The sequence below is a fragment of the Rhea pennata genome, chromosome 15, assembly GCF_028389875.1.
Source record: "Rhea pennata isolate bPtePen1 chromosome 15, bPtePen1.pri, whole genome shotgun sequence".
Lineage (NCBI taxonomy): Eukaryota > Metazoa > Chordata > Aves > Rheiformes > Rheidae > Rhea > Rhea pennata.
Window position 1 is genome coordinate 5,556,965 of NC_084677.1, and position 20,327 is coordinate 5,577,291.

General features: G+C 36.3%; 1 protein-coding gene across 1 annotated transcript in view; it reads left to right on the plus strand.

Moving 5' to 3' along the window:
• RBFOX1 (RNA binding fox-1 homolog 1) overlaps positions 1-20,327 on the plus strand; it is a 1,388,408-nt gene that overhangs the window by 1,325,358 nt on the left and 42,723 nt on the right. Inside the window, exon 14 of the mRNA XM_062588818.1 lies at positions 13,716-13,848. Coding sequence (XP_062444802.1) covers positions 13,716-13,848 — 133 coding nt within the window. The remainder of the gene's footprint in view (positions 1-13,715; positions 13,849-20,327) is intronic.

The window sequence follows — 20,327 nt, forward strand, 5'->3', positions numbered from 1 at the left end:
CATATTTACTTCTGTTGAAAAGATTTTTTTTCTATCAATATTTTATTTTGGCTTATAGGTGAAGAGCTGTTCCTGTGGATAGTGCAGGACTTTGTTGATGTGCATGGAATAAATGAGGAAAATCATAAATACTAAGTATAAACTCAACATCCAACAGTAGGATATTAGATAGTTTCTATGAGGACTTGTGCTACAGAAATTAAAATTAAGTAAAGCCTGCGTATATTTATAGAATATTCTGACTTAGAAATAGATTAAATGTTGTAGTCAACTATCTAAAAATATTGTTTGAAACTATTTTCATGGTTCCTGTTTCAGAGAAGACATTCCAGGTTGTGTTTTTCTGTGGCACTACTAATGGAATGAAGTAAGATCTTTGACATTCATGGTATATTATCAGGTATTTTCAGTGCCAAAAAAGATTACATAGGGAAAACACAAATTTTAAAAAGGCAATGTGAGGTGCACTTCTGAGCAGAATCGTTAGTGAAAATATTCAGTTAATAAATCTTGATTTACTTCATTTTTCAGGTTTAACTTGTAATTTACATGTGCTTACCTGAAAGTTTTATCGTCATGATGAAAATATTAGGATGGTATTACCTTGGGACTCCATGCAGCTTCAGTTTAGGTGCTCCTGGCAGTTGATGCGTGCATTTGTGTTTTTTTGCATTTCAGATATATTTGACAATGTTCAGTCCAAATTGACCTGCGCAGACTTTACTGTAATGACAACAATGATGATTTTGTTCTGATTTGTTTTTTATTTATTTATTTATTTATTTTTATTTTTTTTTTGTTATTGGTAGGCAAGAGACTGGTTAATAAGCTTGCTATTTTGAACTGGTATATGGTTCAGAAATAGTTCAAAGAATAAGCATTCATTTGGTGTCAGTAATTTGCCTGTGTTACAGTAATTCCAAATTTAAACAGGTTTCTATGAACTGTAGGTGAGCAAAATTCCTACTACTTTGTCTAGTGCTAACAATTTCCTCTGCAGACAAGCATGAAAGCCAAGGGCTCTGCTCCCAAAATCTTCTCATCTGATTATGCAGCATAAACTGGAGGTGGGATAGACTGCTCTAAATTCAGAGGGTTTGAGCTGACAGACTTAGCATAGTTCTTACAGGTTCCATGATTTCTATTTGAGTTATTATTATAATTATTTATTTATTATTATTTTTAAGGAATAAGGATTTTCAGTCATCAAATGGTAGTACTCACCTGGGGAGAGGGCATAGGAGGAAGGTATTTTGGGAAAAGATGTTAAATTGGTCTGCTTTCTTATAAATAAAGTGGAATGGCAGGTCCCTTCATCAGAATTAAAATACGTTTTAGTAGATTGTATTTACATGTTTGTGTTTTGTCTGCTCTTTAATGCTTCTTCAGCAAGAAAAGCTATGAGTACCTTTGCAAATGAATTCTGTGAATACGCCAGCTTAACCACCGTAGGACTGAGGTTCATTCTCCTGTGCTGAATGAAACAGTGCAGAAAACCTACCCAAAGGGAAATGTGAATACATTTGAGTAGACCAGTTGTACCTGTCACTTCCAACCTGCAAAAGTGTCGTTACTGATCGTTTAGGAGCCAAACCATCTTTTAACATGCTTCCTGAATTAATTCATTGCCGTTATTTACAAATTGAAGAGGATCACCTGATGGTAACCTAGGAATAGTGTGAAAAGTGTCCTGCCTGATCTATATGTGAAAATGCTGTTTATTAAGTTTATAGAAAAGTTTAAAAAAGAAGGCAGAGATAAGAAGTAGAAAGGGAAATATGCTGATTGCTTTCCATATGTTTTTTTTCCATATATTGAAATGTAAAAAGATGAAAAATCATGTATTACTTCCCGAGAAAAATACTGATCTTATCATTATATTGGACCAGAGGTCTGGTTGTGAACAAAGCTATGCCAATCTGAATGCAGAGTACCTCTATTGACTTCTAAGAAAGATAGCTATAAAGATAACATCAAATTTATGAAATTGAGTTAAATTCAATTCATACTTGTTATTGCATTCTTCATTTAAGCATCAGTCTTTTTTTTAACTGTTGAAAATAAGAATACGTGTGGACTTACACGATAGAGCACAGATTGCGAAGCATGCCTACGTGTATGCAGTTGTGCTGTCAATAATAGCCCACAGTTGCAGCACTTGAAGAAAACAAATGATCTTTAAGTTCCTGCTAGTTTGTTTTGTACCAACAATTTTCTTTATAGATGACCATGAAAACAAAGGTCTCTGCTCTCAAAATCTTATGGTCTGGATATGCAGCATGAACAGAGGGACTAGAGATGGCATAAATTGCTCTAATTTCAGATAGTTTGAGCAAAGAAGCTTAGCATAGTTCTTACTGGCTGCACATTTTTTGTTTGGATTTTTTTGTTATTATTATTTATTATTTTTAAGGACTAAGGATTTTCAGTCATTGAGTGGAAGCACTCACCCAAGGAGAGCGCTAATGTGGACAGGTATTTTTGAAGTGAGTTTTGTGGAGAGACTTAGAGAAAAAGAGATATGAAGGAATGACACATGGGCAGTGTGGGAGAGCAGTATTTTTCATGGTACTGAATTTTGTTGACTACAAATGTTACAGATTTTTATCAGAAATCAACAAGAGGTGGATATAAATAAATTTGTTGAAAGCCATTACTGAAATATTAAATGCACTTGGATTTCCTTCCGTATATTACCAAGTAAGACAATCATATTTTATGGAGGTTTAATTGACCTTAGCTCTCATGCATGTTGTTCATTCCCTGTAATAAGCACATTTTTTTCTTTGAAGGTCATATTTCGTTTTTCAAAATAGCTTTACGGTGATATAATACTGATTCTGAATGGAAATACTGCGGAGTGCTGTTAAGCATTACTACATAGAGTTGGCTGCACGCCTGCGATAAAATCTGTCGCTTTGTATCGTCCTCTGGTTCATCGCGGGGAAGGAGCTCGTGCTATGCCTCTGCGTGCTGGAGTCCTGAAAACTACAATTGCAGGTTTATACTTCAGCTTGAAAAATCAAGTGAATTATGCCATATTATTAGACAGTTTTATACGGCACTTTGATTTTTACAACCCTAGCTTTTTCTGTTTAGCCAAAGGTCTCAGATTCCCTCATAATTGTGCCACTCAGTTGTAGACAGCGAACTGAAGCAGTCCTGTCCTGTCTGGTAACAAGATGAAAACCGTTTCTGCAATGCGGTCTGAAGGGGCAGGACTGCACATGTGTATCGGAGGAGTGTGGTGCGCTGAAATGCCTAGATTTGGTGCTGTACCTTTTAAACACTTAAGATTACGTGCAAAAAGCTGGTCGGTGTCCCAGCTTCCTCCTCGTTAGAGTGGTGGCGGCCGGGGGAGTCCTGTCATGTGTGCGGTGTGCTGTGAGGGAGATGATAGGCTACAGTGCCTCTGTTCGTGCTGCGTGTAGAGTTTTCTAACCAGAGTGAAAAGTCCTAATGGTTTTATTTACTTCTGACGCCGTGAAGATTACACTATTTTGGTTGCTTCTATAAAGCCTTTTCTGTTTGAAAATTAAATGTTTTAGTAGCTCTAAGGCTGTTTGTGCAGACATTTTTAGTTTTGCTATAGGAAAACAATTCTTTCCTTCTGAAAGCGGTTTCATTTGTGTAGGCTGCTGGTTATTTGAATGTAATCTGTTCCAAAATATGTATTTAATTTGAATCTAAGCCATCAGTCGAAAAATGGATTAATGTTTACTCAAAAATATTCACGCAGAAAGTAGTCTGGGAAACAGATGCCCTAACTATACAAGAAGGCAGTAAAAATAGGAAATCAAGAAGTGTTATTGACTCATATTTCTTTAGCTGTGGAATTTATTCAGCAAATTCAATAAGAATGCGTTAAACCAAGTGTACTATAGACAGGCCAGATAGGTACTGCACACAGTCAAGAAAGGTCATACTAAGAGGATACCCTTTCTTGACTGTGTGCAGTATGTACCTTTAACAGAAGAAGGATTATACGGATTTTGCTCTGAGATATTACAGGAGGCACAGTTGCACATGGTAAATATATTTTTAATATAAAAGCAGGTAATTATAAAGAAATTCCTGCACTATAAAGCCGGTGATAAACCAGTGCAGTAGTGCAGAAGAGATTATATTAGGCCCTTTTATCCAGAAAAAATTGAAGCGCTGTAAATACTGTTACAAATGTTCAAGTACCCAGTTGTCAGTTGGAGGGAAAGTTAGTTATATAAACTTAAATGTACGTGGCAAGAGTTTCCTCATTTTCTCAGAGTTTTAAAAGAAATGTTGGCGGATTGATTCAGTACAGGAGCATCCTGGTTATGCTTAATGCTGTTAATTGCAATATCAGCTATCTCATCATCAGTTATTCAGATACAGAGTTACGTTATGAAAGGAAATGAAACGTCTCAGAATTTCCAGTGAGCTGGCTCTTCAGTGACTGCTTTTGGCTGTCTTCTCCTCTCTGATGAAATGTAGATGTACTATAATATTTGATAAAGAACATCTATGAACCAGCACAGATAGTTAAGATGAAATTTATGTAGATGTCTAGGATGGAATGAAAAAGAAATTCTCTGAGCCTTCTTGAAAGTTATGAGTAACCTTCTGCTTCTTAATAAAAATCTACCTGTCTGTGGCTTCCTTCTCTGTCTTGTTGCATGGCTGCTGCTTTTTCTGAAAACAGCTTATTTTACAATGGTGGTCTTAGCTGGTGATGTAGAAATTAGTACCTAGTTTCCTTCCTGTGCCTATTTTTCTTAGTTAGTTGTGTTAAGGGGTATATGTTTGTTCAAGTCAGCAAAGTAACAGCTGGCATTCAAGGTGTTTTTTAGATAACTATGTTTCAGATTTACTTTCTATTCTGTTGGCAATCTAGCATCTTTTGGGTTTTTGGTAGCAATATCTGAAATTTTCCGTATAGCATTTTCTTTTTGTTTTTGTAACATGGCATATTCTTCTGTAGCTGTTTTCAGAACTGCTGTCCTTTTACCATCTGTCCATCAGTATCTTAAATAGTGACTAGTTGATCACCAGTAAGACACCAGTAAGTGTACTGTAGTTGTCCAGCATCTGTAAATATGGGTCCTTTCATTCCTTGAGATCTGTTTTTAAGTGCCTTGCTGTTTGTACTCATTCTTGTGCAATCTGTTTAATGATGATGCAGTGAATCGCAACGATGAAGACTATTGTAAAGGCAGACACATCCTAAACTGTGGACCACTGACTTTTACTAACCTATTTGCCATCCTACACTTGAGTAGTGAGAGGTGACTGGGAGGGAATGCACTGCGTTTTTAAAATTAAATCACATGAAAATATCTCTGTTCTTTAGTTCAAATAATAAAGATCATGTTTGATCAAGGACATTTACGAATCTCCTGTGACAGCTTTTGACAGTACTCATGACTCACCAGTCTGTTAGGACAATTGGATGCTTGGGACTGAGCCTTACTCCTCTCAGTACACAGCTGAATAGCAAGACCTGAATTTAGCATTTTTTTGCATCACGATATATGATGTTATTGTACAGAATATCCTTTCTGTAAAGTCCTGTATACAGAAGTTTCATTTTTTGGACTTATACTGTCTGGTTTCTGATGTTACTGTAGTTCTGCTTGCTAGATACTGTGTTACTCGTTTTCAGTAGTCAAGCAGCTGCAGTTGACCATACATCTCAAGTTTTTCTGTCAAACAGTTGGAAAGTTGTTAATTTAGTGGTTTGCAGCTTGGCCTGTCGGATATGATTTCAACAAAGACTTATTCTAGTGTCACTCAGTTCCTTGCATTGCCTGACAGTTGTTATTAAAACGTGGCTCTTCAAACCATGTTGTATCCAGAAAAATCCTTCCTCAACCTGTATTTCACATACAGTGTTTTTGTAGTGTTAACACTTTTAATGTCTGTATGACTAATGGCATCTGTGACTCTCTGGTAGTTTCTCTCCTATGGCTTGCGTTAGGTTAACCAGCTGGTTTTGTTTCACTCACTTTCTGCACAAATTGTTCCCAGCCTAAGAAAAGACCTGACAATGTTCTTTTTTCACAGCTTAGTAGTTCTGCTGTGTTTCACTCCCTTGGGCACGTAAGCCACTGAGCAGTCATGCATTTATAGGATGGGCAACAACTACATATGAGTTTAGACATACATAGCATCAAAGATATCAGTAATACTGGATGATGTTGTAAATTTTCTTTCTCCTAATTCTGAAAATATCACAGATTATATTAGAGTTCCCCCCCCCCTTTTTTTTTTAACATGTTAGTGGATGTTTGTAAGATTTTAAATCTTTCCATTATTAAAGAATTGTTGTGTCTTTCAGACAGAACTTCTTTGTCACTGTATAATTGACTGGCATAAACAACCAAATGACTAAATTCTGGTATCTCTTTACAATACAGCTACTATGCATCTAATTTTCCATGAGCGTATCCTTTTTATTTTGCCTCCAAAATGGCAGTTTTAGCTAGACACGGTGAAATTTTTCCGTTTGCTTAGAAATTCTGGATGTCCAAAAACCAGGAACCTAACTGGCATAAGACAAGTTATTGATCAGTTTGAGCCTCTAGATTTGAAGATTGTTTGTTCCTTTAAGATCAGATGGGGCTTCTCTGATCTCTTGTATTTCTTTTTTCTTTGCAATCTAGATGTTTTGTTGTTTATTTTTACTTACAGAGCTTTTCTTGTTTTTTAGTAATTTCTTTTGTGAAATGTTGATACTGGGATATCAAGTATGCCACAACCTTATCTGGTTATTAAATACATCAAAAGTATTTTGATCAACAATTAAAGTATTTGCTTGTTATTCAGTCTTATGTAATCACAGGTTATGTCTTTATGTGCTTATGTAGCTTGACATCTTTTTTTTTTTTTTTTTTTATCAATTGCAATTTTCAGTTATCTTATCTGGTCTTTTTTATCGCTTCGCATCCTCCATTTGTTTGTTGTGTTAAGAAAAATCTCTTAATGTTTGTGGAATTCAGGAGACCACATGTTCAGTCCAGTATATGAAGGATGTGACGTACTGGCATTTCTAATAAAAAGCAAGTTGCCAGGCTCTGGCATCATGATGTTTCTCTGAAGGTTAATATACCTGGCATGTAGTGGTGTCAATGCACGTAGACTCCAGCGGTAGTCTATTTGTTTGCATATTTGAGGAGATGAAACAAAGGATGGCACAGAAAGAGGATAACGCCACACTTGAAAGAATTAAAAGGAAATTTCAGTGTGAGTCTAGCACATGTGAGTGATTGTTGCAATAGTAGATCGACTGGATTTGGAGACAAATTTAAGATAAAAGTAATCAAATAGCAAGTTTTGTTGCACTGGTTAATTGTCCTCCTACCATTTAACATAAGAATAAGGACTTTAAATAGGTTGCTTTTTTCTGAAATTCACTATATATTGTTTTTGAGAGCATTTGGTTATGTTGGAGATTTGGTGTGGAAAATCTTGTAATCTTTATTTTTCATATATGTGAGGACGAAATAGTTGGAAATGATATCTTAAAGCAGCTCTCATTGTCTGCTCTTTCTAGAAGTATTTATGTATCCTTCAGGGCTCACTCTGTAATAAAGTGTTACAAAATTTAAGTGAAATTTTGGGGTAATTTGGATTTTACTTGAAACTTTATGTGTAGTGTTGAGAAAAGGGATTCAATTACAGTGTGCAGTGTTTTGTAAGTAACTGTCTCACATAAAAAGTTAATTAATCAGGGCTGTGTCAATTTCCTTGTGCCGTGTCAATTTGCAGCAAGGTAATTAATCACTAATCGCCCAGCATGCAGCAAACTGAGGGACAATCCACGAGCCATTTATTGTTATTTTTTTTTCAAAATAAATGGCACACAGAACCGTGAAGAAACACATCTTGCCTTTCATAATATTTTTATCGACATTTTTGCATGTTGTAATAGACTGCAGCAACAAGCAGATGTAGTTCAATGGAATATGAATATTAAAGAAACAAATGAGAGCAGATTTATAGGCCATTGCTTTTCTGTTATGTCAGTTTTGAGATTAAACTGAGCAAATGAACAGTGAAAAATTACTCTTCCATGTGGAGAATGGTGATTAGACTTGTACATTAATTAGAGATTTTTGTTTCTCTTTTCAATGCATTTCAAATGAGAATGTCCTGTAAGAAACTGTTTGTCCAAAATGCAGATTTATTCATTCCTAAACAACAGAGTCTAATATTGATGTGCATTTTGGTACAACGGCAGGGAAATCATTGTTCCACTGATTTCAAGAGAGTGATTCAGAAATAAATATATTGTGAATGAAAGAAATAGAGGGGCCCAGTCCTGCCTGTATTTGAGGTTCATGGCAAAAATCCTTTGAATTCTGTTGATTCACAATTAAATCCTAGCAATAATCTTCTCACAAAATAAATACGACAGAGGAAAAAATGTCTTCTCAGCTTGTTGGTTTTAAACATTATGAACATACTAAAGATTGACTCTAACATTTTAAAAAGGTAAATATACGTAAGTTGATTTAAAAGCCTTTTTACATTAAAAACTGTATTAATGGAGTTCAGATTTTAGTTGCAGTGAGCTTTGGACTATGTCTTTAAAAGCAAAGATGTAGAGACGTCCTCCTCAACATGATATTTATAATTCTTTTAAAGAATGCCAAATAATGCTACCTACTACTGTTAAGGTCAAATGAAAACTCACTACACAGGGTACATCAGGATAAATTTCTGAATCTGTTCCTGAAATCTCAGATAATATGATATAAATCTCTTCAGCCTTCCTCAGTGTGCTACCAATTTATCTCTTAATTTTTAAATTATTGTCCAGCACTTCTAAAACGTTTCGTCAGCAGAGATCCTCCTAAACTGCGGGAATAGTGTACATGTGTCTTCCTACCTTTCTAACAGTTAAATCACCTTGCAGTAAATTAGCTACAAGCTCATTCAAACATGAGGTAGCATTAAAATTGTTCACCATAAAATATTTGAAAACTTTTGATAGGAGATGACCTGATAGTTTGTGCAGAGGAAGGGAGATTAGGAGTGATGAGAGGCAGAGTCGCTCATCCATTTTGATGGCACACCTTTCTTGAGGCATATGGCGCTCTCATACAAATTCAAACCAGAGCACAAATGCAAAGAATAATTGCCCATTAAAATGGCTGTATATTTTTATGGCTTTGATGCAAAATCAGCCCCCTGTTGTTTTTTGCATCTGCTACTCTTCCATCTATCCCAGAGCTTTAAAACTTTAATACACAGTGTATAACCCTTAAGTATTTTTTACCAGTTCATTTTCCTCCTCTTGGGATCTCAAGCTTTCGCAATATTCAGACAGTCTTTGTTTTCCAATATATATGTCAAGATACGGTGTCTAGAAAATGCACTTAACTGTCATGTATGTTTAATACCAAATGAATAAAAGCAAGGCCTATGTATTATGTCTTCTGGGAAAAATTAAGGTTTGATTAAATTTCAGTTGTGAGCATAAAGAGTAAGTTCCTTTCCTTTCCCTCCTGCCCATATTTGTTTCCTGTATACAGTCATTAGTTACCTAAACTCTACCCATACACTAACATGAATCTTGCTAATGCCAGAGGCCTTTTTATTTGCTTAATCATTGCAATTTGCTGACAAAATTTCATGTAGGAGATTTAAAGTGAAGTTCCATGAAGGATGTATCTTGACAGTATTTCCATGTTTTAAGAGTGTATTCAGAAAAGACACCCTTTGGTTAGTTTTGTCTTACCCTACCAACAAGATGACTCTAAGGATTTATTTTAAAACTTTGTGGTGTGACCATGCAACAAGGTCATGATACACGCCATGTTTTACTATGGTTAGCTGAATTCAGCCTTATCATAATAAATAAATATGCATGTAGAACAAGTAAGTTTAAAGAAGAAATCTTACCAACATATTATTCTTAAACATTTTTCATTTAGGCTGTGGCGCAAGATGATTTGTATCCTTTTTGATCTTTTTTATGGTTGGGGAAAACAGCTGCTTTCATAGTATATTTTTTGATTCTTTTTAAAGCTATTTGAAAATGTCAAACTGCAGTTCCATTGTAGCTGGAGATGTAGGAACTAAGTTTTTGTTGTTGCTGTTGCAGTCCAGTTTGTGTAAAAATAGCTGAAACATAAACTGTGGAACAGATAGGAGCTATTAGATGAGAGAGTGAATTGTGTGACTTGATAGTTGATTACATACAGTCCTTAGAAACCTCTTTCTTTTTTTAACCTTGTATCATCACCAATAAAGCGTAGTTGGAGAAATCTTCCTTTTTCCTATCACAGATCAGAAGAATTCCAGTCATCAAATTACTCTGATCAATTTTAGCTAGTTTTACTTAGAAGTGGACTCAGATGCTTCCCTGCTGAGATTCAAAGACATTTTCAACCCTATTATAATAGCATTTTCACTGACTGAGTTTCAGCAGTTTGGCACTAAGGCACTAAGGAAGGTTGACCTACAAACTGTAAGTCATTAAATCTTTGCCCCTCCTGGCTAGTATGTTCATTGCTTTTGGGGCTATTGCTGGTTGATAGTACTTAATGCTCCCTGATGGCAGAGCCCTCATAAAATTGTTTTTATGAAGTCCATTCTTCAGTTGTGTTCTAATGATACTACTTCTGTTGGTTATTTTGAGGTGAGGATATTAAAAAGTTGGTAGGAAAATAAATTCTCTTAATTATTACAGACTCCTTACCATTTCAGATTTCACATTTTTTTACTGAGCTCAAAGCAAGGTGACATGATCGTGCTGATTATTTTACCCCTGGCAGTAATCTTAATCTTTGATATTACTACCTGCAAACAGAAGCTCTGTTTTCAGATATTCTGTTTTTTAGACTGAACCAGTCACCTTTGGGGGATAGGCATAATTCTGTTCTGTATGAATTTAACTGCTAGACCTCACTTGCTGGTAAGACTTTGGAATGCCATTCTCAATTCTATATTTCTCAGGCTTATTTCCCATCACAACTTATCCTCTTCCTCACAGAATTCCAGTTAGTTCGCTGAGCTCTCCAGGCTCCTGCTTGCTTCTATAAGCCTTTTTAGAGTTTTGCTTTAGTCTAGGCATTTTATGCTTTGTGATTATTCTCCTTAAGGAGAAGGTGCCAGGTGAGCATAGCAAAACGATGCCATTACTTCAGGCTTTTCAGTTTAACACATCCTTAGAATATTACAGATCCTAGGAAAATGATAGCATTCCTGGGTGATCTTAGCCATTCCTATGAATGCTGCACTTGGCCCCCATTGTGGTAGGGTTCTCATTTTGGTAAGCATTTATGGGCCAAGTAACTTTTCCAGCATTCTCTCTCTTTTAGCCTTTTCTCCTCTTTTGCAAGAGAAAGCCTTCTTTCTCATAAAAATGTAAAAATATTTTAGAAAATAAGTTCTATTCCTTTTTACTCAGTTGGCTTCATTAGAGCTATAGTTACTCGTGTCTTCTGAAAATCAACAGATAGGTCCCTTCTCAGAAGATAAGATGAGTCGCTGTGGGGAGGAATTGGTGAATTAATGTCAAACAGTGCATTTTGTAGAAGGAAGATTGTCTAGGACCCTGAGCCTTTCACTGAAAGGTCTGATGATCTAACTGCTATCTAGGAGTTTAGAGCTATCTTAGTGTCTAACTGCTCTAAATATTGCCAAAACATACTTGTTAATTGCTAAGAATTAATTACTGAAAAAGAGCAGGGATTCCCCGACTATGGCTTGCAAGCCCCCAGTGTTCTTTGCACAAGATGGCTTGAGCTTAGGCTTCTGTGAATTGGCCTGATTTTCTTTACCATTGCTTGCTTTTCTCTTGTAAAAGTGTTTTCCAGATGCATGTGTAGATTTTCATGTGCATATTGTACTGATTTGCATGCCAAACTGTTAGTGTTTATCTGAGAAGGAAAAGGAGAAAAGTTACATGATTTAAGCAGTAACTTGTGGTTCTAGCACTACTAGGCATGTACTGTTGAATATTCAGTACTACTGTATATTTAAAATTACTTATTAGAGCTTCTCAAATTCCAAAGAGATACCATTTATTTTCATTTTTCCCTGTGGAAATACCTTTTTTGCACTTTCCAAGAGTCTAGTTCTCTAAGGTTTCAACACAGTTGATGGCAAACTTACCAGCAATATGTTAAATTCCGCAGGTTCATCCTCCTGATTTTGACACTTGCTCTTTTTTACAAAAAGAAAGATGAATGAAGATGTATTTGCGCTCTTAAAAGGGATGTTTTACTTTAAATGTATTGCTATGTTTTTGTTTCATGTTGTATCTCAGACATGTAAATCCTTGTCAAATTACCATATATCGTTTGAAAGGTATCTAGCAAAGCCTAAAAGGCACGGTAGTAAGGTGATGATGGATAGGTCACCATGATTACAATATTTTCCCTCCTGTGTTCAACCAGCTGCCTCTAAAAGTGGTGAATTTTTCATTTTATTTCAAATTCAAAGCTTCTTTTAAATTTAATGCTGAAACAGATGAAAGACATGTCTGGATTGTAATCAATTCATATTTCAGACTTGAAAAAGTTACTGTTTTATACATCGTTACCTCTACTCACTCACTTTTGTTAGGATATTACTAAGTAAAGTTTATTTATTTTATACCTTTACGTACTGAAAAAAAGTTCAGCGCAATGCAGCACAGCTGAAGTAACCTAAGTGCCAACAGAGCTGGATTTGTTTTTCTTGTCTCACTAGTGATTGTATTTCAGAAAATCCTATTCTAATGTTTGCTAGCTATATGTGTCCAAAGGAAAAATGAAGTAATAAAGTATCGGTTAACAAACTAAAAGAGAAAGTAAAGCAGAAGGTTTTGTTTCTCTTTTTCAACTAAAAAGTTTCTGAAGAGAAGTTTTACAGTCATATTACAGCAAAACCCCCAAATGTTACTGCATTACCACAGTTCAATTTCTGAAGAAAATATTCTGTCTTGATGGCAATTAATGTTCACATTCGCTTGTCATGGCAATATGTTTATAAAATAAATTATTAAATAAAATATTGCCAAATGAAACAGTTTAATTTCTTCTTCATGTGCCTAAATTGTTTCTCTTTGGTCTGAATGTTGTATGAATTCCTATAGATAGTTCCAAACTATACAGCTCTTGCCTTTGAAGAAATCATAGGTGTCATTTTGAACAAAATACAGCCCCTGTGTCTGAGAAAGCTCTTGCTGTATCTTTTTCTCCCCTGCTACTCAGTTCAGTCTCAGTTAATAATCAACTTGCTTAATAAAAAGTCTGTTACCATTGTAGAATCATTGAATAATTTAAGGGCACTACTGGAGGTCCCCTAGTCCAACATCTCATCGCCACCCAATGCAGAGCCAATTCAGGAGATAAATCCCACAGTGGCACAGAAATATCTCTGGCGTTGTAAATTTGACCCTGAGCTGAGCGGCTCTGGCCTCAGAAGTCTCCTGTTAGCAGCGTTGGCTACAGCAGTCAATATTATTTTTAATGAGTGTCTTCTAGAAAAAGGTCACCCACCATATTGCCATCTAAATTCCCAGTTTTCTGTTTTCTATTTGTATGCAGAGGTTTTGTGTAAGAAAGCGAAGTCTTTCACTGAAAGACTAATAATTTTGCTTAATTTGCAACTCCCCCGTCCAGTTACCAGCATGCTTTAATGCTTTAATACAAGCGGAAACTGTCTGCTACATTATCAGTATTTTACCTTATTTTGAAATGGTGGACTGATCTGAGAACTTTGTATTCCTCTTGTCTTTCCCCCAGTGCCAGGATTTCCTTACCCTGCTGCAACTGCAGCTGCTGCTTACAGAGGTGCGCATCTAAGAGGCCGAGGTCGCACGGTGTACAACACGTTTCGTGCAGCAGCGCCCCCCCCTCCAATTCCAGCCTACGGCGGGTAAGCGGATCAGCCTCCTTTACTGATTTCCACGAATCTCAGGCTACGCGGTGTTTGCAGCTGTGGCGCATGCTGATGGTGTCTTGCTGCGGAAACCAGTGCAGCGTGCAGCCAATCCAAGTGCCCAAAGTGGTGCAGCTTGCACAGAGGGTTGAAAAATGACTGTAATTTGTACTGCCATGGTTGGTAGCCTTAAGCATTTCAGATGTCACATATTGTTATGTAAATTCTCTTAGAAACTGAGTGCTACGGAACAGAGAAATTGTTTCGGCTAAAGATGTATTTTCAATGATCGCAAACATGTGGTTATTAAGGAGGTTGGATCAAGTTAACTTCTTAAATCACCCACTGAAAGTTCTCTCTAGACTTGAAGGTTTAGGAGGTTTTTTTACATCAGTGTGTTTAGTTTTTCAATTAACATCTTTACCAAGATAGAAATCAAGGCTGTTTTTCTCAGGGCCACGTGCTTTTCAGTACATGTCTGCTTAAATAATATCTTAAGATTTGCCTGTCAGTGACCTGCAGTTACTAAAACCAAGTAATAAATTAAAGAAGGAGAGACATTCATAGTAGTCACTTTCAGAAACTTAATAAGTTCACGTAATTTAGAAATGTCATAAAAGCATGGCGTATTTTGACAGAAAGGAGAAGGAAACAAATTCTTGACATAGTCCTGTAAATGCTGAAGCAGAAGGCTTTTAAATGATGCTTGTGATCTTTAAGCCCTCGTACTGTAGCAAGATTTTCAGCTATTAAGAAAGCAAGTAGTTGAGGACATCGGTAAACTCTGTGGTCGCAAGGCCTGGATAGTATTTTGTGGTAACATCTTGTAGTAGCTGTGCCTCTACTTCTTTGTAGAGCAACCAGATTTTTTAGATAAAGGGTCAGGAAGATTTGGAAAGTCTTTGAAGGAGATTGCTCTCTCTGCCCTCACTACCTCCCTGCTCCACAGCTCCTCTGCTCTTGCTGTGGATATTGCTCTGCAAGGGAGCTTGCAGCATGAGATCATGCTGTGACCCTGTCCTTCTACTCCATGGCAATGGTAGATGGGTGCCTTTCGCTAGTTTTCCCCCCGGACTTCCCTGACACAATGCTGAGAAGAGCTAGAGGAGGTTATCAAGGCTGGTGCTAGCTCGGTCCTTTCCACGCTGTTGGAACGCAGCAGTTCTGTGGCTCACAATACTAGGTTTAGGGAGGTGACAGAAATATGTAGGCTGAGATGTGATAAGGTCAGGAATTGCAGACTAGAAATGCACCAAGCAGTACAAGGTGGTGCAGGATGAGGCACAAAATCTATTTGTGGATATTGTGATGCTATTGTATGTTTGATATTGTCATCCTAAGGGAGTGTTGGTGTGTTGTCCAGCTGCATTAGCTTGTTTAGATCCCTTACCAGCCTTTTACAATTAAGCTGCCTGTATCCATCCCTAGGAGGAAGCACTTTTCCGTGAAGCATTCATCGTTTTAAGCCAAGAGGCATGTCATTTTCTAGACAGATTTGCAAATACATCTAGTCAGTCAGCCGCTGAACTGATTTTTGGGGGGATATTTGGGCCAGACACTTTGACTGTTCCTTTACATTAAGAGGTATCACCTCAGAGAAATAGGATGTTCTAAAAATTAATACGAAAATGGTACCACAAAAGCAGGTTATCTTTGCAAAAGTGTATTATGTTGCTTTTTTAACTGCAATTCAATAAGCAATATAATACTGCCATGGCTTCCTAGAGGAAGATACTAAGATTTTTGTAAGAACAGATTGTCTGAGCTAACTTTGGGTGAGGATGACATCCTACCGAAGACATCCTGCTGTTCCCAGACCCTCTCATTTAGAGGTAGTCCGAGTATTTGTACATGGCACTGAAGGGAGCAAGTTTAGAATGCCTTACAGGTGCAGATTTCATCTCTGAATGCCTCCAATGCGAGATGGGTACTGGTTATATGACATAAACATATATATTGCGTAGTACAGCACAAATACATATTTTCGAATTTTCCTTTGTGCTTTTGAGTCTTTAGCTGTTTACTAGCTTCAGATTACAAGCCTTACTTGGTTAAGACCTAAAGTTGATTCATGTTCTGAGTTTGAGGATGAAAACAGCCCTGCTTTTTCCTGAGTCTCATTTAGGCTTTAATTTAGAATATTTGAAACTATCTAGAAGAACATGAAGTCACAATATTGTGATTTCCTGTTCCACATAAAAGTTCTCCTTTTACCTTTTGGCCTATATTTCCAGCCAGTAAGCTGACTTAAAAGTCTGTGAAGGTAGCAAGGAATTTTGCCTTTGTGATGTGTGTGGGGAGGTGTGTGTGTGCATGCAATACAACAATTTGTCAATAAATTAATGTGCTTTAGGAGTTGTCTGGTTAGAAAAGAAAGTGGACTCTGTCCCTCTATTTGTTTTAAAGAGAAATTCTTAAATCTGAGCACAGTGCACAATATGTAGGGTGATCATATACCAGCTGCGGATTTATTACCGGTTTCCTGAGTTTATCATCTTAGCCTGTATGACCTTGATCAAAGTCATAAAGCAATGTAAGAAAGTATGTACCAGTTATATGGGATACACCTTTATTTACCTTTGAATTGGACAATTCTTTTTTCCTTTTCTTAGTAATTGTAAAGTAAGTGAACACTATGAATCTAGCAAGCAACTTAAATTTGATGTTCACTTTCATCTTCATCTAGAACTAGTCACGTATGGATGCTATATGTGAATGTGTGTTATATGTATGTTTATAGTTTACTTCAGTTACTCAGCAGCAAGAATTACATTTCCAAAATTAATACCTATATATTCTTATGTAGTTGTATAGCTTACTGTCAGCATTTTTAGGCCTCTAACCAGATCCTCCAAGTCTAACTTAAGTTAGATGCAAGGTATAGACACTGTGAACACTGTTGTAAGTTGATGCGAAAGTTTGGCACTGCCGTCGGGTTCCAAAATGATTCAGAACTGAGCTCCAAGACGTCAGCTAAGTAGACGAACACTGTCCTGTGAGGTGATTTCACAGGTACGTTGGATAGATCTCGCCTACCTCCACGACCTTCTCTTAAAGCTGGCTTTGGAGGGAGCCATATAATATTGCATTGGAGCAGTAAGAAGTTGCATTTTTCCACTGGTCTGATGACTTCTTCACTGTCTGAGATAAACCTTTGATAATCCAGGGCTCGCATTTGCCAGTCAGTTTTCTAATACAGTCTGACTCTGCAAAAGTTTTCTATTGATTAACTGAAGTAAGAGTCCTTGTCTTAATTTAGGTAAATTTTCGTTCAAACATTAGTCAAGTTTAATTTTTTGCACCATCTATCCTTCAAAATAATGCACGACTTTCTGATTGCACAAAAACAGTTTCCAACTTCTGTAATTCTTGCATGAGTGTGGACCTTAGCATACCCCTATTGCATTGGTCCACAGTGGGATTAATTAAGTTTTATTCTGAAATCATTTTTTTGGCCTAGTGTGTTAGATTTTGTACTAGTAACATCGTTTCTACAGCAATACCACTTGGAATTTCTTTGAAATGCTTTGTTCCATGCTAACCCGTCATTATTCTGACCTATCAAAGGGATTTTCATCAGGAAAAATCCATTAATCAACCAAAATAATTTACAAATATGAGGTTTTCAGTCACAATGGAAATAGGAGGCAGGGAAAATTACAGAGAAAATAAAGAGGTCACATACATCAACTGACAGAAGGAAGCAAGCAACCTTGAATATCATTTGTTGATAAGATAAATGGAAGACCCTTTGGATATTGTTTTGGAATTAGTTTAGTAGCAATTTCTCATGTTTCTTTTCTGCCTTAGAACCAAGAAACAGTTTTCATACTAAAGTATTTTCAGTGGCTTAATGGTAGAACATACTACAAGAAGGAGCAGAAGCAAGGTGGAGAATATAATTGTGTTTAACGGCTAGGAACATGGAAGGTTTGTGGGATCTGTTACATTCTTATGTGTGGGAGTAGATTGCAGATTGATGGGTAAAATGAGTGCAGAGTAGCTGAGAAAGGAAAAAAGAAGAAAGTGTAACCCAGAAGAAAATCTTTTAGTGGACTGTAGGAAGGAAGGAATGTTTTAAAGATAGGGGAAAGAGATCTAAAAGGCATTTCCATGTATGAAAAAAAGAGAATAAAAGAACATAGATAGGACAATATATGCAAAGCAGTAAGGATAGTAAGGAATGGTAAGGAGAGAAAAGGTGTAAGATAAAAGGTGGATAGAATGGCAACAACAGGAAAATTGAAATAAATGGCATAGGAAATAATATTTATTATTAAACTTTTTTTTTCTATTTTTAAGATACAAAATATATCCTTTCTATCACAAGTTATACCCACCTCTTGATTTTGAAGACAGTTTTCAGCCAGTTATGGTATCCAACTGTTCCTTGTGCCAGAGCATACCATATCATGTATTATACATTTTAAAAAGTTCCTAGAATAATATATCCTGGGATAACTAGGTGTCATAGAAGAACATGGACAGGAAGGTAGGAAGAATGACAAGAATTCAAATAATCTCAAAATAAAATAATTTTGTGAAGTTGGGGATGGCAGTAGGAGGAGAAACAGATATTATTCAGGAGCTATTCCCCTTTGTTACAGTAACTAATTTCAAGTGCTACCTTCTATCTGATCCAAAATAGAAAAGAAACTAACTTTTCCAGTAGATGTTCACTTTCTAATTCTTTATTCTAAATTTAGGAAGGAAGGATAGTTAATATAAGCTACTACATTTGCTACTTTTATATAGTGGGATTTTTTTACCAGTAGGTTTTTTGGGGTTCTCATAAGCTTCCTCCTGCTTTGTATATAGTTTCAGTGGTTCAAACAAACAAACATGTCTTGCCGGCTCATAGTGATGGATGTCTTCTAGCTTCATTCTCTGTTATGATGCCCTCAATTAACTTTCCAAAGCAAATAACATAATTTGTTCACGGCAAAAAAATGTTGAACGGGAAAGAAACTGGAATTCTAAAACGTTTGGAGCAGCATTATGATTATCAACTCTCATAGAAAAGTTTCAGTTCTATATCTAGAACAGTGAAAGTTGTGTTACTAAAAAGTCCAAAAGGTGTTACTTCAATATTTAGTCTTTTCTTTGGCTTATCTTAAATGAAGTCGTAATTACATCTCTTCTATTGATTGTTTGAGGAAGTATACAAATGGTATACTGTGATTTCAGCAAAGAGACCAAAAACTGGGCGATATGTTTAGGACACTGGAGGTGACCTTATTAGCAATCAGAAAATAGAGAAGTTTTGTTTCTTAGGTGCTTTCTCTTACTTGTGACAGAGAGGAACTACTGACTATAACTGATTACTATTGCAGTGGCTCCACTGCATAGTGGATTGCGATACCTGTCTGTTGCACCGAATCAATCACTCCATGCACTTAATCTACTTCAGGTTATTTATGTTAACTTGTGCAGATTGTGTGTATGGCTGACGGCCGTATATATTCAGCTGGTATGAAGTTTTTGAACTAAGATTTGTGCAGTCAAGAATTATCTTCTTATGCCACTGGTAGATTAGGTATTCAACCTAGTCCTTTTGCAAGATAAGGATCAAGAGTGGTAAGAAGGAAAGGTGCAATCCCAGAATATTATAAAGGTGGATTATAACCTAGTAAAGAATTAGTCTTAATGCATTTACAAAAAAAAAAAAAAAAAAAAAAAAAATCTATTAGAAGACAGAGAGAATGAAATAATGCAGTTACAACAGAGCAAAACAGATGTGTAATGAGTTGATGAGAAAACAGTGTTTCATATGTAGCAAGAAATAATTTCAGGAAATAATTACTGCATATTCATAACATCATTTAGAGGCATATCTTCATATTAAATCAGGATTTCTGTATTCTCTGATTTCTTCTGAGCACTATAAAATCATGAAGTACATCTGCATAAATCCCCCAAATTTGTTATTTTAATGCATCCAGCTAGTGCATTAAGGTAGCATCCATTTCTAGGTGAAGCAATTCAGATTTCAATAATGTGGTTACTTCCAGACTCTATGTTGACTTATAAGGAACTCAAGATTCATCTGTCTATCAAGATAATTTTTTGAATATAAAGTGCAAAACAAGTTGTGGTGAGATGGGTCCCTGTGTAATATATTCAGTCTCTTCTGAGGCTTGAGACTTATCATCTGTTCTCTGCCTACAGCTTCAGAGAGAGAAGAGGAGATGATGAGCCAAATTACCCTTAGGAGAATTATTTACTGAAAGAAAGAAAGAAAGAAAGAGAACATAGCTGTTGGTATTCTATACTTTGTCCTTCTGATGAAGGGCACTGTTATAAATTTGACTGCACTGGTGAGGCTGAGTCACAGGAGTCGACAAATGATAAAGATAATGAATAGAGCAAATATACTCTGAAAATCTATGAAAACATGAAGAAAAATAAGCAAATTTCGAAAGAAGCAGCAGGTTTTATATTTAGCATCAATATCATACTGCAAGACTGTATGGAGA